Source organism: Cyanistes caeruleus, chromosome 2, assembly GCF_971803275.1.
Source record: "Cyanistes caeruleus chromosome 2, bCyaCae1.hap1.1, whole genome shotgun sequence".
Lineage (NCBI taxonomy): Eukaryota > Metazoa > Chordata > Aves > Passeriformes > Paridae > Cyanistes > Cyanistes caeruleus.
In genome coordinates, this window is record NC_141702.1 from 101,411,962 (window position 1) to 101,435,983 (window position 24,022).

Here is a 24,022-nt window from a genome sequence, read left to right on the forward strand (position 1 = left end):
CATGTACATTCAGGTCATAAAACCCAGGAGTAAGAATCACAATATGCATATTCAACTTTCTCCATGTGGCAAAATGTAAGGCAGCTTGCAGAAGAAAAGCTTTTGAGTGTTCCTTTTCTTTAAATACATACAAAATTTGCAACATTAATGGTCTCATAGGATGAGAACAAATTTCACTCATATAAAGTCTTAAAATTATCCAGAGACACAAGCGCCATATTGCTAGCATACATCAAGCTCAGAACAAAATTTTATTTAAAAATACACTTTATTTACAAGACATTCAAACTTAATTTTGATAAAAATATAGCTGTACCTAAAACCTTAAGTCAATTCTCACTAATGGTTAATAAAACCACAGTGAGATTCAGCAATTATGGAAACTACATTTTGGCACATTAAATCACATAAGAAACAGAAAAACTGGAGGAAACTTTTAAGCAACACAGCTCCATAAATGTAACAATCTTACACAGTAACATCCTGACATCAAGGTATCACTGTTCAAATAAAGTATTTAACGTAGAAAGTGCTTCCACTGTACAGCAGAGTAAGTAGTAGAACTTACAGGAATGTTTTTAGCTTTTGAATTGTCTTTTACCAAGCTTTCCCCCAAGATGTTAATGAATGACCAATGAACCCTCCTGATTTCATTATACCTTCCCAAGTTTTGAAATCCACTTTTCTTAAGGACTTGATTCAGGTAGAGTGGTTATAAAGAATTTAATTATACCTAAACATATTTGTTCATATCTCAGGATGATTACTTAGATAACACTTCTACACAGACCCCAGGACATGAAATAGTCCTCAGAATAGATCACATCAAGCCACCCAAAGAACTTGGGTAGTGAACTTCAGTTTGGGAAAAATTCAGGTGCTGGCATGTTCCCTTCAAGGTTCAGAATAAAAGGGAGTATTCAGGACAGTAAGCATTATAATCAGGAATTGGAGAGGGAAATAATAGGAACAAATAAAGAGGGTCAAAAACTGGCTTGCAATGGTAAGGTGTGACACATGGCAGAACCAGAAAGTGGGTGTATTTTAATAGAATGGAGTGCAAAAATTAAACCAGTGCATAAAAAGGTACTTCTAAACTATTATTGGTAGAACACCATGACCAGGCTATCAAAATCAACTTGCTTTTATTGAAGAGACAACGAGAAAAAACATTAAGAAGGAAAACACACACTTGCATTTTGAGTCAAGGTAAGTATTGTAAAGACAAGGGAAAGGAAGTCAACAGAAAACCAACAAAACAAAGACAATACTCCTGAAAATAGTAGCAGTTTTCTTTATAATGAAGAGTAAAGGCAACATTTGCATTTAGAGGGTTTCAGAAGAAGAAAAAAATTTAAAAACAAATTGGCAGTATTGGCATGTATGAAAAGGTGACAAAGAATTGATTCCCTTTAAGAAAAGGCACACGACTGATGAAGGCCAGTAAATTTCTTTTGCTTTCAGTGTTATTCCAGGTTTCACTTTTACTGCAAAATGATCTGGCAAGCCTAGCAAAGATTTTGTCATCATCCTACTAGGTCACATGACTGGCTATGGATCACATCCACAGGAGCTGGACAACCAGTTGAAGGTCACACATAATTTAAGCAGATTTCCTTTGCCACCAGCAGTAATGGACAGAAGGGACAATCATTGCAAGAGAACCCAAAAACCAAGAGAGACAACCAAAGGGCAGGGCTTGGAGAGGACAGAGCAGCACAATCAATCTGCATTTGTCAGGGAGGGAAACAAAGTAACTCAGCTGAAGAGGCCAGAACAGAGAGTTGATAATAGTGCAATAGACTACAAAACTGAATTTAGAACAAGCGCCCATGGGTCTGGGCTAACATGGGATTATACTGTATCTCAAAATGAGGGAAGCCTGGTTCAACAGAATTAGAAGAGATATTCCAAGAACTGAAGGGAAAGAGGCCAATATAAAATATACACAGATTGGAATGAAGTCTCCCACAGAAGCAGAGAGGGGACACACCGTACAGGAGAAAAATATTTTGTTACTCAAAGGAAGGCAAAGATGCTGGTCAGAAACTTTAGTTGAATACCCTCAAAGTGTCAATACAAAAAAAAAAAAAAAAACCACCAAAAAAAACCCAAAAAACCCCAGCAACAAAAAAAAAAAAACAAAAAAACCACCAAGGTTTATCTCATAAATAACATAGCACTGTTGGTTTTACTTGCTTAAGTAATAAAGCAAATTTAAAATCTGTCATTATTATCTGTCAAAATCTATGAAGATTTCTATAATCCCTGGTATTTTCCCATTTATTCACAGGCAGCAGTTACAGTACATTCAACCAGACAAGAGAAAATAAAGTTTAAGAATGTTATTTCATTGTATTTTCAGGTTATAACACTTTCAATTTTTTTAAAAAATACACAGCCACGGTTTTAACACCGGAAGAATAAAAATTGTCCATTTTGACAAATGCCCCAACCTCACACCACTAGTTTTCTTTAATCCTAGAGTAAATAGTGCCATTCCAGCATTCAACCATTTAATAAAATGTGTGTATATATATATACATATATATAAAATTACCTGACTTAAGATACAAATAATTATGTATAATTATGAAAAGACTCTGTTGTTATTTTGGAAGATTTCTATTCCAGTTCTCAAAAACATGATAAATATATTTGCTATTTACATCTAAGCATCATCATAGATGAAACTAAAGAGGGGAAAAAAAAAAAATAGAAAAAATGGCTGTCTTACTTCCTGGAACATGCTTTTAAAAGACAGAGCAACTCTTGCAAGGTTTCCTGATTTACATTAACTTCTGCAATAATTGCCAAGCAAGATCCTCCTGCTGCAAACAGAATCAAAGAGGCTGGAGGATCAAGCTCTTAATTATATTAACAAATAGTTAATTTTTATGATACAAACTTACAATGAAATGGTATAAATTATCTTAATTCATCCAAAATCTATTTAAAAGGGGTAATTATAATTCTGGAAATGTTCTATTTAGGCTGAAATCACTGCCTCAGTAAATACTATATTCCAAGCAGTAAAATATCCCGCTGAGTGTTTTAATATTCATTGAATTACTGCAATCATCTTTATTAATAAGGAGTTGACTGCTTTTAAGTCATCCTTACAAGGAGGAGGTCCTGGTATTTTCCCAGCCCAGGCTGGAAATCAATTTGCCTTTTCTATTAAGGTTTCACTGAGGTAAAGGCACCATGATTTTACAAATGTGTCCCTGTGAGTAAATGGATTAAATAGCCTGTCCAGGCCACACAGGACATTGAAAGGCTGCTTTTGCCAGCAAAATATATTTGGAATCTTCTAGATCTGATCTGCATACCCACTAGACTCAGTGTGGATTGAGTAGTGGGTTTCCCCTGTGGAACACACCTGACTGAAATCCAGCACTGCTAACAGGGCACATCACCTTGTTTTCCTTAGAGCACCCCTGCATACCTTCAGAAAGAGCAAGCAGCAAAAAGATTGTGAGCTGCTTCACTAAATACACTTTGAGATGCACCTTTGGGCAGGGGGGAGGGCCAGGGCAGAGGGTAGGGTTCAAGGCATCAAGACTTTTAAAACCAGCCAACAAAAAATGATTGAGACTAAACCAGGAAAAAAATCCTGGTTTAATTTTTTAAAGCTCCCCTTCAGTGATAATACTGCATACAAGACTTGAAAGGTGCCTCCTTAATGAATACAATATTAAATTATGCCTTAATAATAGAATTGCAGAATTTCAACTGTTCGTAATAAACACATTAGCTTATTTATTCAGCATGAATAATGACAGACTCAGTTTTAAAGATAATGCAATCATCTTGCACAATGATGAAATAAGACTGTGGCTCTTGGAACCCATGTTGTCAGGGGAAGAATAATAAGAATTTTAAAAGACTGAGTTATACAATCACAACAGTGTAAAAAAGAAAAGTTAATTGGATGACTGCCTGCATTTCCATTTGCTAGAATCAGTACAGACATTAGTAGGTACTTATTTGTTTTCATGACAAGCAGTCTATTCCTTAGCACACATCTGTGATTAGGTTGGGACTCCAGTATTACCTGTAGAGAAGCAAGACCAGCTTCTGCTCTGTTCTTAAATACAGGAGTCAATCAAGAAAATAACACAAGTCAAAATTCCTGAGTGCTTACCCTTGGACACTCTTAATTTCATTCACAAATTCCACTGGCCAGAATTGTTACTGTTAAAAATGAACTGTCCATGCAAAAATGGGGTTTAAGGATCAGTAAAGCATCTCTACTGAAGTGCTTTATAAATATACAGTACTTCAGCCCAGCACAATCATTAACTGGCCACAGGGCTTTCAAGGAACAGCTCACTCCAGCATGAAAGGCCAGAGGTTCTTTCCCAGTGCTACTGGCCATGAACTGCAAACATCAGTGCAGACAGAGAGCAATACACCCCATCCACTCTAACAGTAGGAATTCAGCCTTAGTTTGGTAAGGAACTGGGTGAGGCTGCATCGCAGAAATCGCGCGAATGCAACTGCCTTGGTGGAAATCTTAATCCTTATTTAAGGTACAAGGGGTGTTTAGGTGTATTTTGGTTTACAGCTAAAGCACAGAAATCTTTTTGCCTCACCAGCTTCAGCTACAACCACCGATGCCCCCCTTCCCAGCCAGGATTTGTTTGCTCCATGAGAACATGACACAGAGCAGTGCGAATTGCCTAAAATCGTGTACTACCCGACTGCGATTTGTCATCGGACATGTCACAGTTTTTCACATTTTTCACACTCTCCTCTACCACTGGGTCCTCCATAAGGATTTCAATGTCACTTTTCCTGGAACCATCGTCTTTGTGCTGTGCAGAAAGGGAGCTTTCACTTTTCTCCACGTAGCCATTCGTTTCAGCCCGGGGGGGCTCCCTCTGGCTGCAGCACAGGTGAGGGTCACAGGCTTTTGAGATGCAGGGCGAGTTGCACAGGAGATGTGAGCTCTTGTGGTCAGCATACTCGGGCTGGATGGTCACAGAATGGACTCCTGCCTCGTGGAAAACCTTCCGTATTTTGTAATCAGCATCTTGGTAGTCAGAAGGGGCTTGGCACTTGATATGAAGAGTGGCAATGTTCTTCCCACTTGCAAGCTCCCAGACATGCACCTCATGGAGGCTGCTGACCCCTGGTACACGAGCTATTCTGTCAGCTGGAAGAGGCAAGGGAAAGGTGTTAGGGGCTTCCGGGCGCTGGCTAATTATCAGCTGTCTCACTAAGCACCCTACCCAAAAGCAGCAGTGGTAAAACTATCATTTTAGAAGATGTATACTTGATACAATGTGTCTACTCCCAGCTGCCTTCAGTTCAGCCTCCAGGTGATTAACCCATCCTCCCTCAGGCTTCCTAATGGTAATTTACCAGCTGTTCACAGAGAAAATACTACAGCATCACTTCCTCCATCAAGACCCCACATCTTCTGGTTTCTTTAAGCCCTGAGCATGAGGGAATACCAGTGTACTCCACAATTAACCAGTGTGAACAGCACCTAAGAGCTACAAAGTTAACCAACATTAATGGAAATTTCTAAGATGTTTTGGAAGCTTTTTGCAAGCAGCCACTGCAAGGCTATAAAAGATTGTAGCTCCAAGTTGTTTCTTTCATAAATAACCCACACAAAGCATTAACAGCTCAAGACCTGGTACGTCTGATGTATTGTTGGAGTACCACATTCTCAAAATGCATGCTTTAACTAATCCAGAGAGATTTGAGTCATGTTGCTAGGACACAGGCATGTGACTATTTCTCAGTGTTCTTGAGAATTTAGAGCTATTATAAGTAAATAATCCAAACATGTCATTCCACAAATAACATATGCATTGAAATACACCATTAAAATTAACAGCATTTCAGCAACAAATTTGACTTACTCAATAGTTGCATATTAACACCTTTGGGGACCATCTGCAACAAAATAGTTGAGGTCTCCTTTATAAGTGGGAATGCAGAAGACAAGATGATGAACACCATAGCTATTGTCAGGCTTGGATCAATGTAGCACTGCCAATTACACGGAGCATTTCCCAGAGGACGCACATAGAAGATCGTAGCAGTAACTACCACAACCACAGATCCAAGTGCATCTCCCATAACATGCAAAAGAACACCTGAAACAAATGACACAATTTCCATTAGTGAGGTGGGTTTGATGTTTTTTGCTCTGTTTTGGGTTTTTTTCTAGGGGAGGCATAATGTTGTGTTTTTCAAGTATGTTCCACTTGAAATGAAGAATGCAATATTCCAGCCATTAATATCACAAACAAAGTATTCAGTAACAGCTTTTGGAATAAACAGCAAGGGAAATACTGACTCTGAAGCACTGCTGTTTGAGTGGGATGCATTATTAAGCATGTAGGGTATGCTAGTGACTGCTGTCCAACTGCAATGCCATGGTAACACAAAATGTGCTTGCTTAAATGCATGAAGATTATTAACAGATCCTGGCATGTTAAATCTAAATTAAAAAATGATGACTAAATCTATCCATTCTACCCTGGAAGTTGAGAGCTGCAGACCACCCCCAGTAACAGTTGCCTTCCCCCACCAGTTTCTGTGACACTGCTGAGATCTGAAAAATTGCCCAAGTGAAATCTAAGCTGGCTCCAAATACCCTCAGACTCCAATGTTTCAATCAAACTTGATTACCAGTCAAATTAAACCTTGTTCCATCAATACTACTAGCCTTCAGACCTGCCAAAAATCAAAATCTGGTTCTAGAGTCAGTCACATGGTTTAGTGCCTGGACTACTCAGAGAAAGGCTGGGTACCTCTTTTTACATCTTATAGAGATGGTTTTATACAAAAGGCAAAAAACAAGCTCTTACAGTAACATATTTAGCTACTCCTTAAACTATGATGACCAAAGCAGTCTTCCTGCTATAGTCTTACAATAATCCAAGCAGTGCCTTTTTCTTCTTCTTACTACTTTACATAAACTTCCCTTTTCCCATCACTGCTCAAACATACTCCAGTTTTGTTAGTTTTTACTGTTCAGACTCAGATTTTATTCCAACCCATGCCTGAATTCAGAACATCTCTCTCTATATGAAGTGAATTTCTTGTTCAATACTTTTTGTTTTGGGGCTGTGAGAGAAGAATGAACCATCTCTTTTTAACAACCCTATCACATACGCTTTCAAGTGAGAAGCTGTAAAAGATTCCCCCAAAACTCATAAAAACACAGCTAAGAGTTTGGATGATGCTGTATACTGGATTAGCCCCAGAACTCTGCCCATGCTGCTGTTTCTTGCCAGCTCTGTACACATACCTTGATCTGTGTGAGAAATAAAGGCCACAACCTCTGGAGTTCCTCCAAATCCCTTGGGTCAGATAAGAAAGTACAAGCTCCTGGTGAGTCCAGCTCTTTCTGCTGGAGTCAGGCATGTTCTGCCCCATTTGGCAGACTACCACGGGGTTTTACTCCTCCTAACAGTGTTGCAGTGTTTCCTTTTCATTAACAAATAGTCCTGATTCAGCATGGGCTATCAGCTGTTGCACTAACAAGAGGAACAGGCAGGATGCAGTTGCATTGCCCAGGCAACTAACAAGAGAGCACAGCTTATAAAGAACAGGAAAATGTTTCTGAAAGCCTTCTTTAGAGTTAAGAAAAAACTAACTATGTCAGAATTTTGATGAATTAGTAATTGAGAATATAGAATTTGGAAAAATATTTATTTTACATTCTTAACATCATTAATACATATATCCTGGTAATGCATCATAGAATTAGAGTCAGGCAGAAATGTATCCATTTCCCTATCAAATCCCAAAAACTATGATTATAAACTGGAATGAAAAATGAATTTTTTCTAAATTAAGTCAATATGGTAAGACCATAGGTAGCAGTTTCCAACAGCTTGCATTCTAAAGTCTAACTGAACTACTCTGCATATGCTTAAGAAGTAAAAAGAATAATTTCACAATACAATAATGAATCCTGCCAGGCAGAATTTATGGATTCCTGTTCCTACCAGTTATAAAATCAAGGAAGCTTTTCCTCTGCCAATCCGTTTTGTCCAGCCATGTTTTTGGAGGCTCCAGTTCCACAAAAAAAAAAAAACAAAACACAAACCAAAACAACCCCTAGTGACTATGAAGTAAGTACAGCTTGTAACTAACTTAAAAGGAAAAGTATGTATTGAATCAGAATTTCAAAGACACATATGTTTATGACTACAGACTCAAGGAATACTTATAAAGACAATAAAAACAGATTTTGCAAAGGTGATGTACTAAAGTAACACTTAAAAATTTCTTTTTAAGTATCAAAGATGACACATATCTTAAAATACCTGTCACAATTCTTTATCCTTCAGACATTTTTGAAAGCTTCCAGCATTTTTATCCCTAAGCACTATAGTTCAGGCAAGCAAGGCTTTCTCTAAAGTAGTAGGTTCCTTACTCTTCTCTCCTCCATCCCTGAATGTGAAAGTTTGCTTATCTTGCTCCAATAACTTTGCCAGTATAATGCCATAATATCCAGCGACACCAGCTTCTAGACATTCAAGCAAGTGTTGTGGCTCTAGCCCATGGTTTGATCTCCCAAAGCATCTTCCCTTACAGATACATTTGTGTAGCTCTGCAAACACTTTTGAAAGATGGACACACACCATAAAACCCCAGCCCTGACCAAGACATTTACCTCTCAAGCTGAATTCATGCAAAGCAAACTCACACAACCTTTAGGGAATATCAGCTGCTGATCAGTGACGGTAAGAAACCTGAAACTACTGTTCTGATTGAGGTTTCCAACAGTCCTTTCCTTGGGGACAAACTCTGTATTTCATATCTTCAAAGACATTTGCTTTTGGCTCAGAGTAGGTACATAAATGTGCATGCATAGAAACACCTACACAGACAAGGAGAGATACTTGGCTAATTTATTCCTAGGAGTAGCTTTATGTTTCACTCCACAGATTCCCAGAGGCCTGCCAAACTACAGTGTGGGAAGGGCCAATCCTCTCACACACTCTCACAGGGATGGGTTCACACCTGCAAAAACACCATGCTGAAGCACCAGTTTCAGAATCTTTTTCCTTATGCTGACAACAGAAAGTTATCAACCTTGAGATTTAGAAGGATTTCTGTTTACTGCCTAAAAGCATTTTAAGGTTGAAAACTGCTCAACTACTGCATCAGTGACACTCAAAGATGCACCTCATATCTACCTGTGTTACCTTCCTGTAAAGCCTCTCATGACTTAGCCTAGTGCAACAGGGTTTGTGTCCTTTCCAAATGTTCAGCTGCACTCTTCTAAGAGTAAAATTCAAAATGTGAGCACACTCAAAGCTGAATCAGCATGACAGTATCTTGCCTTGTGCTATTCCATACAATCAAAACCTTTCTGCTAGGGATAACTGGGTCCAATTACGTAGAAGAGTCCTGGGCTCCTCCTCCCTTTCTTATCGATATTTGTGGGTGTGTTTTTAAATCTGAAATGGAAACCACAAATTGTTTGAAATTAATTTAACATTAGCAATATACACCTGTGCCATACCTCTGATGTTCAAGGCTTCAGACTTTTTCTCTTTTTTCTTCTCAGGCCCCACTTCAGGGCTCTTTTGGTCGTTTGGTGAATCACCTGCATTCAAAGAAGAAACGCTGTGTTGTGTATAAGTTCTACAAACAGAAAAAACATCGACCTTCTCAAAACCAACTTACTTCAAAGATGACAAGAAGAACAAAACCAAACCAAAACATTTCCCATGCAGCCACCTGGGGAACGCCTCCTTCCCCCATCCCGAGGGTACACCCAGCAGCCCGGGGTAAAGTACAAGGTGAAAGAGGCGGCGGGTGCCTGCGTGAGCTCAGTGAAACCCCCGGGGCCCACTGGTGGCCTTGGGGCTCTGAGAGGGCCCAAAGGATTGGGCCAACAGCTCGGCGGGTCCCGAGGGAAAACGAGAGGGAGAGAGGGCATGGCGAAGGGTGCGGGGCGGCTGAGAGGGATGCTGAAGGGAGGGAGGGGTGGGGAGAAATGCGGGACACGAGGGGAAGGCAGCCGAAGTGCAGCCGAAAGGCACCTGCTTCATCCTCCTGGCCGTTCGGGGTGCCAGCGGGCGCGTCCCGCAGCGCGGCGGCCGCGGGCGGAGCGGGGGACGGGCGGCGGCAGCGGCAGCAGGCGCCCCAGTCCTGGAAGACGAGGAGCCCCACGACGTTGACGGCGAGGCCGAGGGTGCCGACGATGAGCACCAGCTGGGCGTCGTCTATGGGCTCGGGCCGGGCGAGGCGGAGGACGGAGTCCACGAGGATGGTGAAGCAGAGGGCGGTGAGGAAGACGGCGTTGCTGAGCGCTCCCACCGCCTCGGCGCGGCTGTAGCCGTAGGTGGCGCGGGGACCGCGGCGGCTGCGGCGGGCGATGCGCCCGGTGGAGAGCCCCACGCAGAGGGAGATGAGGTCCGAGAGCATGTTGAAGGAGTCGGACACCAGCGCGATGGAGTTGCCCAGGTATCCGGACACCAGCTCGGCCACGAAGAAGCCGGCGGTGAGCACCAGCATGAAGATGAGGCGGCACGTCTTGCCCGAGTACCGCCCCATGGCGGCCGTGCGCTGCCGGCCGGTAACGCTCCGCCGCCCGCAATAAGAGCGGCCCGCCCGGCCCGGCCCGGCCCGCACCGCCCCGGGCACCGCCACGGCGAGCCGCACCAACACAAGCCAGCCCGGAATAAAGAGGAGATAGGTGGGCCGCGGGGAGGCGGAGGGGAAGGGCCCCCGCGGGCAGGCAGAGATACCCAAGGCTGTCCTGCCTGGGCTCCTGCCCCCCCGAGACGGTGAAGTTACAGCGACGGAGCCAATAATCACGGACCTTTGGTGCTTTTATTGGGGACGAAAGTGCCAAACCAAAGGACAGAGTGCCATCTACTGAGCCAGCTCATTTCCAGCCAGCAGCCTTTAAAAAGGTGTGTCAAAAAGCCAGGCGAATCCTGGGCTGCATCCAAAGCCGCTTGGCCAGGAGGTTGAAGGTGATTCTCCTGTGCTCTGCTCTGCTGAGAGCCCACCTGCAGTGCTGCACCCAGGCCTGGTGACCTCAACAAAAAAAGGACACGGAGCTGCTGGAGCAAGTCCAGAGGAGGCCACAAAGGGGCTGAGGCACCTCACCTGTGAAGACAGGCTGAGAATGCTGGGGCTGTTCATTGCAGAGGAGGTTGTGGAGAGACTTCACAGCAGCCTCCCAGTAACTGAAGTGGAGCTACAGGGAAGGTAGAGAGGAACCCTTCATCAGGAATGGTAGTTCTAGAGCAAGGAGTAATGGTTACAAATTAAAGAGGCAAATTTAGGGGGGTAAGATACTGGCACAAGTTGCCCAGGGAGACTGTGGATGCCCCAGGCCTGTCAGTGTTCAAGGCCAGGCTGGATGGGGCTTTGGCCAACCTGGTCCATTGAGACCCCCATGGGCAGGGGATTGGAACTTTGATCTTTAAGGTCCATTCCAACCCTTAACGTTTTATGACTCTATGAAAATAGTACCTTAGCGTTCACAAATCTATCACTAACCTGCAAGAAAAATAATTGCATGCACTTTTTAACCTACAGGATAGTCTACAAGAATCATGATGAGGTAGTAAACCTCCATCTTTTATTTGTAGATGTTTTGTTGCTGTTGTTCTTATGACAGTTAGTGCAAAAATAACAACCCTGCTCACAAATGGAAGAAGGACAGATCTGGACTACTAATACATAATTTCAAATTAAAAAACTAAAGGAGCTGCTGTGAAATCAAGTAATCCTCAACTACAGGGTTCTCAGTATCAGAACTGGGCCCAAAAATAATAAATAAAATATGTAAGACCTAGAGAACATGATGTCCTTGAAATGTTATCCTGTGACAGTTTGGAGCGTTTCAGCTATACCAGAGGCAGACCAGTGCTGAGGTACCACTTCAGCAGCTACAGTTCACACTGAAGTGCCACATCACACGTTTCATCACACTTGACAAAGCACTCATTGCTGTCAGGTTTAAAACCAGCATTTATCTTGTCCCACGTACCTAAGGCAGTGTTCTCTACAACCAGAAATTCCTTTAGAACCTCAGGAATTTCCTCTTTGTTCTAACTCTGAAGCAATTGCATTGTCACTGCTGTTGATTGAGTTGAGCCCTTGCTTGAATACATCTTTTAAATGAGGCCTCTCCATTTCACCTAATTCTGTGCACAGAACCCAAGAGATGTATTAACCTCTGGAGTGGACTTGGGCAGCCTTTCAGGGGATAGTCTCCCCTGCAAAGAATTATCACACAACTCCCAGTTAAGCAGAGATTCTCATATTCAATATCCTGCAATACGCAAATTAACAAATGCATAAAAATAAATCTATTGAAATGAACCTTACCATAAAAATAAACACAATTGTCGGAGAGGATAGAATAAATTACATCAACACACAATTCAGCTCCAGAATTACAACTACCGACATAAGATAGGAGATGTTTAATGGCTGTTCCAAATCAAAAGCACATAGGTAGAACAATAAGAAGAAAAATCTGAGTTATAGGAAGTTAAATAGATATACATTTTGAACAGACTACATCTTCTTTACTATATAATTAAGGATAGAAAACTCTGCCTCTGGCACTTCACTTACAATAAAAAAAAAAAAAAAAGCTCTCTGAAGCCCAGCTAACTGCACCTTCATAGAACTGAAAGGAATTTCCAGTGGCTTTAATTTTAGGAAGACATAGTACAAGTATCTGAAACATCATTAATCCTCCTGAAAAAAATATACATCAATCTTTTTTGAAAAAAAAAAGGAAGTTTCATAGCCCTGAACTCACTTCAAAATATAAAAATATCACAGTTATCTTGAAGAAATAGTGTTAAAAATATTGTTTTCAGCAAATAAGGCTCTGACTAAGTCCTCTGACATGGAGCACAATTACACCTGACTCTCTGAAGGTGTCAGAAGCTCAATGTGTTCAGAGCCTCAGCTCTGACACTGGATCTGCTGATCCACTGATTATTCCTTCTGTCAAGCTCACACATCTCCATCTGCTTGTCACGGCACAGCCACACACTGACACGGGAGCAGAGCGGTGTCTGCTGGGTCAGACCACAGATCCATGTCTGGACTGTTTCCAGTTCTCATCTACACCTTTGGGACATGAGGGAACCAAACCTGCACAGTCTTCAAAAGGCAGGGCAGATACAGAGGAACAGGAGATACACAGATACACTAGCACAGAGGAACAGCGAAAGTCCTGATGTCTCCTTTGCCTGTGTGGTCTCACATTTGATTCACTTTTCTGTTCTGAACATTCAGCACACATTTTTATGGAACTAATCACTCACTCCTGCTTTCTGCTTTCTCATCTTCTGTCACAATTTAAACCCATCTGGCAACTCTGCCTGCCACTCAGCAGCTTGGTCTCCCCCACCCCAGGGGGATGGGGAGAAGAATCAGGAAAAAAAAAATTAAAAAACCTTATGGGTTGAGATAAGAACAGTTCAATATTCTAAACAAAGTAAAAACAAATTCAGAAAAACAAAACCAAACCAAAAATAAGCCAAAGAAACAAGTGATGCACAAACAGTTGCTCACCATCCTGTCCATCCTCTGACCTCATTATGACATCCTCATCAGCTGTGATCAATGACTTCTGACCAACTTCTCTCAACTTATGTTCTGAGAATGACTCTGTAGTATGGAATACCCCTTTGACCAATTCAGGTCCTGCCTGTTCTGGCTGTGCTCCTTCTCAGCTTCTTGGGCAGCTCCTCGCTGGCAGAGCATGGAAAACTAAAATTCTTTGACTTAGAGTAAGCGCCACTCATCAACAACAAAAACACCAGAGTGCTAGCAATTCTTTTCTTATGCTGAATCCAAAATACAGTGCTATACCAGTTTCTATGAAGAAAATTAACTATCCCAGCGAAAACCAGGACATCTTCTGACCAGGTCTTCATCTGTGCAAGGACTTTTGCACTATGGCTGCTTAAAATCCTCCTCAAAATCCAAGCTTTTGCTCTTCTCATTATGCATTCCTGCCTGTCTTCATTCAGGTGCCACAATCGTTTCAAAACAAATGACACCTAAAACTGCCAGGTGAGTAAAGTTACCCTAATCATTCTTATTCCATAAGTTGTTGCTTTCAATAACAATAACAATTAATTCAGGTGAATATCCAGAATAAAGTGTGTGTTATCCCTGCAGTTCTTTTGCACCTTGACCTCCTTCCACACAGTCCAAAAGAAAGCCGTGATCATGAACATAAGAGGCACTGACCCCATTACCAGTGTTTTCACTCAGGCTCTTCCCACTTTCTGGCACTTCCATTCTACAAGCACCAATCCCCCTGCGGTATCAGAACATTTGGTCTCAAACCCTTTCAGAAAGGAACCTTGTGTATGATTTCTCTGCAGTGTGCTTGGCATCGCCTGTGTTTCACACTGACTGGACATTCAACAGTAGAATGTTATGATTTCACTTGCTCATCCAGTCCTGAGATGGCCTGAACAAGCTACATATTATTAAACAAAGAAGAGGCTTAAATATCCCAGGCTCTCCATTTCTGACTATGCTGAGTTGGAGCATGTTCTTAGGAGGTACAGAAAAGGTTGTCCAGCACCTCAGTTTTCTGAATTTGCCAACTTTACTTTCAGCTACAATGCTCTAGAAAAACAGCAGTTTCCTCATCCTAACCAGGAACAGAAATTAGAAAAATTCTTCAGAAGTACTAAAATTATTACAAACAAGAAAACTTTCCTCCTGAACCCCAAAGATGCAAAGCTATAAGCTTCAAGATCTCTGTGTACCAAGCTTTCAAAGTACTCAACATAGCAATTTTTAACACTTAGCCATGGGCAGCCAAGAGGCTGTCCCCACTTGTGGCCATAAGGGGATGCTTAGGTAAGAGTAAAGCAGGGTAAGTATATATTATACTCTCCCTTAATATTCTTTTATTCTTCAAGAATTTTCAGCCCAAGTGAGTTTCTGAACTAGATATCTGTATCTAGTAGCCCTCAATGGATTTTTCTTTCATGTCCTAGTCCAGCCTCTCGCTCAGCAATGCAGACTTCAACATTGGAAAAAAGCTCCACACATCACCTCTTATGGTGTGAAGAAACATAGGATAATCAGTTTGGAACCTTCCTGCCACAGGAAGAGACATGGGCAGGTTGCTCAAAGCCCCATCCAACCTGGCCAGGAGCACTTCCAAGGATGGGGCATCCACAGCTTCTCTGGGTAATGTATTCCAGTGCCTCACCACCCTCAGAGTAAAGAATTCCTTCCTAATATCTAATCTAAACCTACCCTCTGCCAGTCTGAAGCCATTCCCCCTTGTCCTGACTTGCAAAAAGTCCATCTCCTGCTCTCTTGTGGGCTCCTTTAGATAATAGAAGGTGTTTTAAGGTCTCCCCAGAGCCTTCCCTTCTCCAGGCTGAACAACCTCAATTCTCTCAGCCCATTGCCTTTCTTATCCTTGTTTTGAATCTGAATCCTAGTTTCACTTAACTTGTTCTTGTTTCAGAAGACAGGACAAATGTTCAATGGTTACTGACTTGCCCTGTGCCACTCTTGGTTTTGCAGATTTTTGCTACATCCTCCTTATTAATTTTCAAGGTGGTAGGTAAAAATGTACTTCATTCCTTCCAGAGAAGCCATCACCAGACTTTGAAAGTAGGGTATCTCTGTAATTATGAAATATGACAACAATAACAGCAGTAATGGTGGGAATTTTCTTCTACTGCTGAATGAAAATAAGGTCACTCATAGTCTCGTGCTTCTGTAGAATATGGATAGCAAAAGAATCATGAAAATAAGGAAGTATTAGCATTAACGTTAAGAGAGATCTCTTTCCATTCTGCTTATCAAAGTCCTCTCAGACTTAACTTTTCAACCCATCATAAAAATTATTTACAAAAGACATTTCAGGAATTACCTGGAAGAAACTAGAGAATAAAAGAAGCCAATGCCCAGACACTGCTCTACAAATTGAAGGAGTTATGCTTCTTTAAGCCGGTGGGGAGGAAAATATCACATTTGTACTAAAAAGCTGAGGCTGATCCTGGGCACATGACATTTAAAGGCAGCATCCCTAGCCTGAAACGCAATAGGTGGACTTTAAATTTCATTCCAAGAAGACCTGGTGACAGCCTTGACTGTGAAGCTTATCAAGTTTGTTTCTCTAAATTAGGAATTATTGACAAAATTAATAGCAAATCTAAATGGAAACCATGTGGTTGGCTTCTGCCACAGATAAATTCAGCCACAAAATGAAGAACAAATAAACACCTGACAACAGACTAAGTTGTAGAAGGTAGTTTGTTTTTCATTTCTTGCTCATTTTATTTGTGTCTCCCTCTCACACCTGGAAGAGGAAGATGGAGTTTCTTGGCATAGACTGAAAGGTGGAATGGCTGGGAAGTCACTAGGTCTGCATCAATCCAGGGAGCAGAAGCCTAGACTGGCAAGACTTCAGTAGTGTGGGGAAAAGTTTTATCAGTGTCCTTGGCAGAATACAGAGGTGAATATTCCTGGTTTTTTAATCACAGCTGTGACTCTTCATGACAGTCCTGAAACTGTCGGGAGAAACCCTGTACTGGTGTTTGGCCTGAGGATGTATTTTTCACACTGTCCAACATTTCACTCGAATATACTGGTGGGTCAATCTGAAATGAGACTTTGGGATTATTTAATTCCTAGGCTGGAATATCTCTGTTATATTTTTTCTTATTTTAAGATGGTTGTTCAGTGTTTTTAGTTAAATATCACCATTCTCTGCACTTAATACCCAGCATAAAATCTTTTTGCTTACTTTAGGACATATCCAGTAAGTCTCTGCTCTATCACCTCGATAAAGTTTCCCAAAACATTTCAAATACTTCACTTGTTTAAAAAGTGTAGTTCTGTTACGTTTCTCATATAAATGTACATGTGTGTATATTTATATCTACAGATGACCTTTTCCAGGTAGCATGGCACATTGCAGGAACATGATGATGAGAAAACCACTCATCACTGTAAATTGCATTGAGTCCTACTGCAAAAGCTTCATTTTCTGTATCAGCAGCATTTATAGACTGAAACTGATACCAGACTTATGCCTGTGTCAGACTGTCTACAGAATGTCCAAATAAAGCAATTGCCGTTAATGTATAAAACATGTCAGCCTTCAAAACTCTATTGTATTGAAACAGTTTATGACTTTGAACTCAGTCATCTTGGAGTCCTTTTATTTCCTTACAGCTCACCCCAGATATATCACTCCTGTGATGTAACTCAGAGTCTGTCCATGCCCTTACTAAGAAATTGGTTCAAGGTTGAGAGTGAATGTAGGCACCCAAAGTTCAGCAGCACTAGCACTGTTGGAATCTAGGTTCAGAGAGTTTAATATCACCTTTATGGTGTTGCATAAAACATCCAGGTATGCTTTGCTTGCTTTAACCAAAGCCTTCACTTTTTCATTTTACACTTCCCATTCTGGACACAACATAGCCCTAGAATATTTTATTTTACTCACTTTGATGCGTGTTTTTCTCATTGACAACTAATCCTCAGATTCTCTTCTTAGAGAACCCAAAGAGTACCCAAAATTCTGAAGGAAATTTAGTGAAGAACATTGCTATATAAACTTTCACAGTGTCTTGCCTTTTCTTTTTGAAAAGACTTTGTTTTGGAGCTCCACTGAATATAAGTTAACACAAATCTGGTTACCTTTGCAGTGGCCGCTCAGAAAAGCTTTGGAAAATTTTGGTGAGCACTATTTGCCACACTATTAAACTAAAGAAGATCTTCAGATAAATATGTGTCCAGTCTTAGGCATTTGATAAACACTTAAAAATATTTTGAGAGTGTCCTTTGGCCTTTTTATTCCATTTGAGAGGACTACATCCAGCAAAGCCATAAAATCTAAATATTTTGTTACAGTAGGCTCTGTTTACCTGCATGCCAACACATTAACACCTCTGGGATTTATGGAAATAAATGCATAAAGAATACATTCCTTCATTTATGCATAACATAAATTTAGGAGCTGGATGTCACAGTGCACTACAGAGACAACATAAATCCTGTGGAAGAGAATGCACTGTGTGACAGAACTGTCTTCTGGCAAATTCTGGTGCTGTGCATTCTGCAATCATCTGTATGAATGCAGCCAGGGGATGGATTGGCATGAAGGGTTTCCTGAAGGGTTTCAGGGAAAAATAAAATCAACCTCATGAAAATACACTCAAAAGAGAGGAAGCACAGAATGATGTTGATCTTGAGGAAAGGATTTTAGGCTTTTCAAGTGTGAAAAGCAAAGCCAAAGAACAAAGAGGTTTGTTGTTACAGGTGCTGCTTCTAATTCCTTTGAAGGTGTCTGAGTCACCATCACCTGGCAAAGCCTGTCACACTTTCAGCAGTGCATTTGAGAAAGAAAGTTATTCCAAAGAGGGAGCCTACTTTGCTCTATTAAATGGGGTTAAATTAAGTCATCATGAAATTCTTCAGACTGACAACCTAAGAAACTGAAATCCTTTGACCTGGAAATTTAATTCCCAGGCCATTTTTGCCACCTGCAGTATGCATTTTTTCAGCCATTGAATCAGAGAGCACAGCTACAAGTACAATTGTTTTTTGATACCTGCACATTTTAGCTTCCCTCCACTGGGAAGGTCTGTGACATCAAGATACAAATTAAGGAGCTATTTATTCACTTATTTTGTTCTATGAATGTTCTCATTTCCCCTGTGATCAGCATGTTTGCACCAACAGATGTGAATATTTAGTTCAGCAACAAAACCTTCCCAAATCACCCAGCCAGTAAAGGTGAGTGCCCCTCTTCATTCACACGTCTGTCCCCAAATCTTTCCTACGTACAAAGCCTGGAAAAAAGATTTACCTCACAGCAAACCTCAGAATAAACAATCTCACTCTGCATAGGTCTGGAAAGAGAAAAGAAGGGATATTTTCAATTTATGTGACTGCTAGCTTACTTTCCAGCTCTTATCTGAGAGGCAGGCTGCTGGTGCACACTGAAAGAGGAAAATCAAGATCCAGCAGTGATGCCACACCAAAAGCTCACACACCTGCTAAATTGCACAAATAGGGACATTAAAAGCAAAAGGCACTTGGCTGCTAACACAGAATGTGTTTTATTTAATGGGCTATGCAAAGGCCATGGGGTCTCTCATGAGAAGATGAGAGTTGTTTCTCCCAGTCTGAGACATTTTGTGAGTGGCTCAGTGTCAGGTGGGTTAGGCTGGGTGACAACTTTATTTCCTACTTCCCTCCCCACCTCCCTGTACAGATCACAAGACAACAGAACGAATGTTTTCTCCAGGTTAAGCCTTTATTCATTTTCTCAAGACAAACAAGAGAGAATTACTATGATCAGACTAATATGGTGTTTTTCAAACTGTGATTCCTATAACAATTTAAAACTGTGTATAAATGAGTAGAAGAGACAATTGCACTGACCTAGATAGACTAATTGTGTCTCTGTGTGCAGTAAAACAGGCTTCTGTATTTTTATGACTGATTGTAAGATGTATGGCCAGTATTAAAATTGTCTGGTATTTATTATGAGAGCGTGATGGGTTTTTATTTTCATCTGTTTATTACTCAGTCATGTTCTTCATCTTTGTGCCAGAACTTTCTGCATAAGATACAAGACCTCAAAAGTGTCAGAAAACCCTAGCTGAAGGTGCTGTTGGTTGTCCAACAGCAACAGCAAGAAAAGTCTTCTGTGAATTTCAGTTTCTGGGAAAAGATTTAATATTTCTGTTTTAACAAGTATTTCCTGGATTTTAAGCCAAAGCACCAATTAGTCCATGATGCCCTTTGCCATGGGTGGTCCAGCTGGCTCAAGCTCCCCTACACAGCACTTCCTTTAGAGGCTATAGAAATACTTTTATACCTGTAGTAGCTGGTCTGGGCCAGCATCAAAAGAAAGAACAGGGGCACAGGGGAAGGTCGTCCCTGTTCTCTTGCTGACCTCTACTCTTAGTCCTGACTTCGTATGGGGAACTGCACTTGTCTGAATCAAGTGCAAGGATGGACCTAGAGGACAGAGAGACCTTAATTCAACCTGGTGGGAAGAGAGAGGTGTTTACAGCTGGGTAGCTGTAATTTGAACAACTGAGAAAGAGAGAGAGGCAAAGGGGAATGGCTGCAGCAGAAGACTTAGGGGGTAGGACACAGAGCAGAAGGGTAACAAAAAACAGAAAAATGAAGGGTGAGGAATTAAAGAGGTAGGGGTGAGAAGCAAAACAAACCTAGAAAATGTGAGAAGGAGGAATATGGATCTGTCTGGGTAAGGAAGGATGGTAACTTGGAAAAAATAAATTTATACTTGCTCAATAAGAATATTCACAGGAAGATGAGCACTTGGGCAGTGGATGTTGCAATGAGTTAAATGGGGGGTACAGCTGTAGAGAAAGGGAAATCACAGAGAGCTGAATTGGTACCTGTAAACAACACCTCCCTCAGAGTCCACTGGGCTCATTACAGACACATCTCACTCTGCCCCTGCTGTCAGCAGCATCCAGGAAACCCACCAGCTAATTTTTCCATCCCTGATGGTAGGCCTTGCAACAGAGGAATGAGATCGAATGAGGAATGAGCAGCAGAGCTGCTGCCTGTGGTGATGAATTGTGGCACTAATCCACACAGAAGAATTTGCTTCAGTGGATTCAGATGCTCCCATTGCCCTCAGCACACACAGTTCAGCATTAGAGCACTAGAGCATGGACCTGCTCTCCTCAATTTTTGCTTTGCTTTTTTCAAAGTGGTGCAAACAAAAGAGAAGAGGGTGGTTTAAATTCATTCCCTACCTGGGGAACAGAGATGTGAAGGCAATTGTCCCCTTTCTCTAGAAAGCTTAAGAGGTAGAGAGCTACTCTACAAACCTTTACCTTCCAGCAAACCATCACTGGTGTCAGGAACCTGCCCAGGTGTCTCCAAAGGTGCTGCCTGTGGACAGCTGGAGAGCACCAGCACCATGTCCATCTGCTAGTGGTGCTGACACACTGAAAAGTTCACCTTACCTCCCAGCTCCAGAAAGAGCATATTTTCCTCACATGCAAGATGACAAGAGGCAGAGAGATGGAATCCCTCTTTTTTCGTGGTTTTTAATATATCCTTAAAATATACATAAAACATACAAGTATACTTTTCAGACTACAGCTATCTGTTCTTTCTTTTGAAAGAAATGTAATAAAAATCCCACTCATGTTGAATATAGAGAGGATTAGAGGAAATAAATGTGAAATTTTACCCAAGTGGGAATTGCAAAATTAAGTCCAGAAGAAAAGAACATTCCCTCTACTGTATAAAAGAGCATTATCTTGCCTGCAGGCACTACTGGAAGCAGAGAAGTTTCACTGTACCAGAAACAGAGAGGCAAAACCACCACCAAATCTACACACTACATTTATGGGATAGTACAAAATTCACCCCTGGCTCATACAACTTAAATTCAGTTGAAAACAAAGCTGAGTTGCCAGGTCTTTGGACATGAGTCTATTGGAGGGAGAGGAATGGCTGTGTTGTCCCAGAAAGTCATTAGGTGCAGGATCCTGGAAATTGTCAGATCATCATTTAGCTACACAATTGTCATTAATTTTAGTTAATTCCTTTGTAAGTGCTGATGCGTTCCTCCCCCCTGACTTCACTCGGAAACACAATTTCAGAAGCTGCCTCCCGAGAAGTCATCATAAATAGAGACTTTGTCAGAAGTTGCTGACAGTTCCCAGCACAAAAGCCAATCAAATCCCCCAGAAAATTACATATCACCAGAAATTTAGACTAAGAGCAGCTTCAGTTTTAAACAGGGAGGCATATAAACAAGCAGGCACCAAAATCAGTTATGCATCTGGCTTTAATGTTAAACTGCAACAACGTTAAAGCTTCAATATGACCTGGAGATACCTTTAATAATGAACAGAAATATTTTCCAATTTAAAAGTCCATCAGAAAATACATTGAACACTATAACAGAAACTAGCAAAACTTTAATTTTTAGTTCCAAAGCCCTGTCCAGCCTGAAAGTCAAACACCAGACTTACGTCCCCTAGAGCAGTACGTAACAGCAGCTGCTTTTTCAGACAGGCTCTCAGCTTCCCCCCCCAGCACATTCAGTTAACACTTTGCAAATATCTGGCTCCTATCTCAACTGAAATGTTTCTAGTTTTAAGAAATGCATTTGTATGTGTGTATAAAAACATTCAGAGAGAGAAAAAGGCTTCACATGTATCTTACATCAAATGAAGAGAGTTTCTCCAGGAATAAAAAAATCAGTCCCCATCTCTCCTCCCAAATGTAGAAATTTTAAAATACTATGCTAAGAAAAATAAAGTGAAAAGTAAAAACTCTATGCACTGAAGAGAACCTCCTGCAGAATGTTTCTGTGGTCAAGTATGCCCGTTTCTCCTCTGCATGCTCTCCCAGGCACGAGTTAACAAACATTAAAGAATCCTTGGCACTGTAGTCACAGGTTTTTTCAGTCAAATATTTTCACAACATATTCCCAAATCAAGAAAGGGTGAGACTCTCCTTTTGCCCTTACCAATTCTTTTGTCTCCTGCAAACAGTGAAGATAACCTGCTCTAAAGATAACCATGTCTCTGATAAAAATTACAGCAGAATTACTGTAATTACAGCAGAATTACTCAAATATTGAGAGGTGGAGATTGGGGATGACTGGTATTTCAGCATTAGGTATTTCGTAGCAAGTATCTCCTTAGGATGGTAGCACACTTAGTCCTGTTTTTGGCCAGCCAGTGGATTAGGGAGGAAATTTCCCTTGCATATCACTGTGTGCTTTTGGAAAGACAACACTTAAAATGCTTGGCAGTTACTTACTGATAAGCATCTGTGGCCATAGCTGGAAACATGCACGGGCTCAGGCATAAAATCCATCACCCTTGCTGACAAAAGAGTGAAGAAAACTACATTTCCTTGCCCATGCCAGAGAAGCAGTAAGAAGTCTCTATAACCAAGCAGAGGTGCAGAGGGGCAGAGCAGCCACATGAGGTTATTTACCTGTTTCGGTGTCTCTGGGGGATGCATGGCAATAGCAGCACTCCATGAAGATAACGTAGTTCAACAGGTTGAAGAACAGACCTGCAACCCCAATAATGAGGACGAGCAGCGCTTTCTCAGTCTTCTGAGGGTTGATGAACCTCTTGACGGCCTCCACGAAGATGCTGAACATCAGCGCGGTGGCAAAGACAGAGTTGCCGAAAGCCCCCAGCACGTCTGCCCGGCTGAAGCCGAAGGTGCTGGCCTTGTGCCACCTGACGCGGCTGAACCGGACTCCGAACAGCCCGATGATCATGGACACCAGGTGGGAGAGGACGGCGAAGGCGTCTGAGGCCAAGGAGAGAGAATTGCCCACGTAGGCAACCGAGATCTCAACGGCGAAAATGGCGAGGCTCAGCACACACATGAGGACGAGGCGGCTGCTGCGGCCCGAGTAGCGGCCCATTCCTGCGGCTCCCTGCTCCTCGCTCCCGGGATCTGCGGAGACAGAGGAGCAGCTCCCTGCCCGCGATCCTGCCCTTCAGCTGTCACTGCTGCTCACATGTGGGAGCCACTTTTATAGGAAGCAGTAAAACAATAAATCAGTTTAAAGGGCAGTTGAGCGAGATTTGTCATGTGAAGACACTGTGAGGGCTCCAGTCCTGCAGGTGTCCCACCCTCAGGAGGCATTTTTTCCCACAAAACACGCAGAAATAAACTGAGGAAGGCTACTGGGAGCAGCAGCACTTGCTACTCTACTCAGTGTCCTAAAAAACTGAATAAAGCCCAGACAGGAGAGCGTAAAAAGGTTGCTCAGAATTTTAAGTGATTAGAAAAGACCTCTCTTTTGCAAAAAGCTCTCCTCTCATGCCTGTTCCTGCCATTTGTTGCCAGTAATTATAATACTGAAAAAAATCTTATTATATACTTGTGGAAAAAGACATTTGAAATCCATGGGTGGACGTGATTTTTAAGAGCACAATCAACATGTAATGCTTGAAAGAGTCACTGAAGATGTTAGAAAAATCTTCAAAGATAATTGAATTGATCTTCCATTTTAACAACTTCAAAACAA

The 24,022-nt window shown here is 41.6% G+C and overlaps 1 protein-coding gene across 2 annotated transcripts; it reads right to left on the reverse strand.

Moving 5' to 3' along the window:
- Positions 1 to 249: 249 nt before the first annotated feature.
- Positions 250 to 23,431, reverse strand: SLC30A10 (solute carrier family 30 member 10). 2 transcript variants are annotated; one of them, XM_086878738.1, is made up of 4 exons: positions 22,969 to 23,431; positions 9,506 to 9,589; positions 5,880 to 6,116; positions 250 to 5,161 (listed from the first exon to the last, which is right to left on the reverse strand). In XM_086878738.1, the coding sequence occupies exons 1-4, from the start codon at positions 23,411 to 23,413 to the stop codon at positions 4,686 to 4,688; spliced, it is 1,242 nt and encodes a 413-aa protein (XP_086734864.1). In that variant the 5' UTR covers positions 23,414 to 23,431; the 3' UTR covers positions 250 to 4,685. The 2 variants fall into 2 exon arrangements, with proteins under 2 accessions (XP_086734864.1, XP_086734865.1); XM_086878739.1 differs by lacking the exon at positions 22,969 to 23,431 and adding an exon at positions 10,029 to 10,816.
- Positions 23,432 to 24,022: the final 591 nt, after the last annotated feature.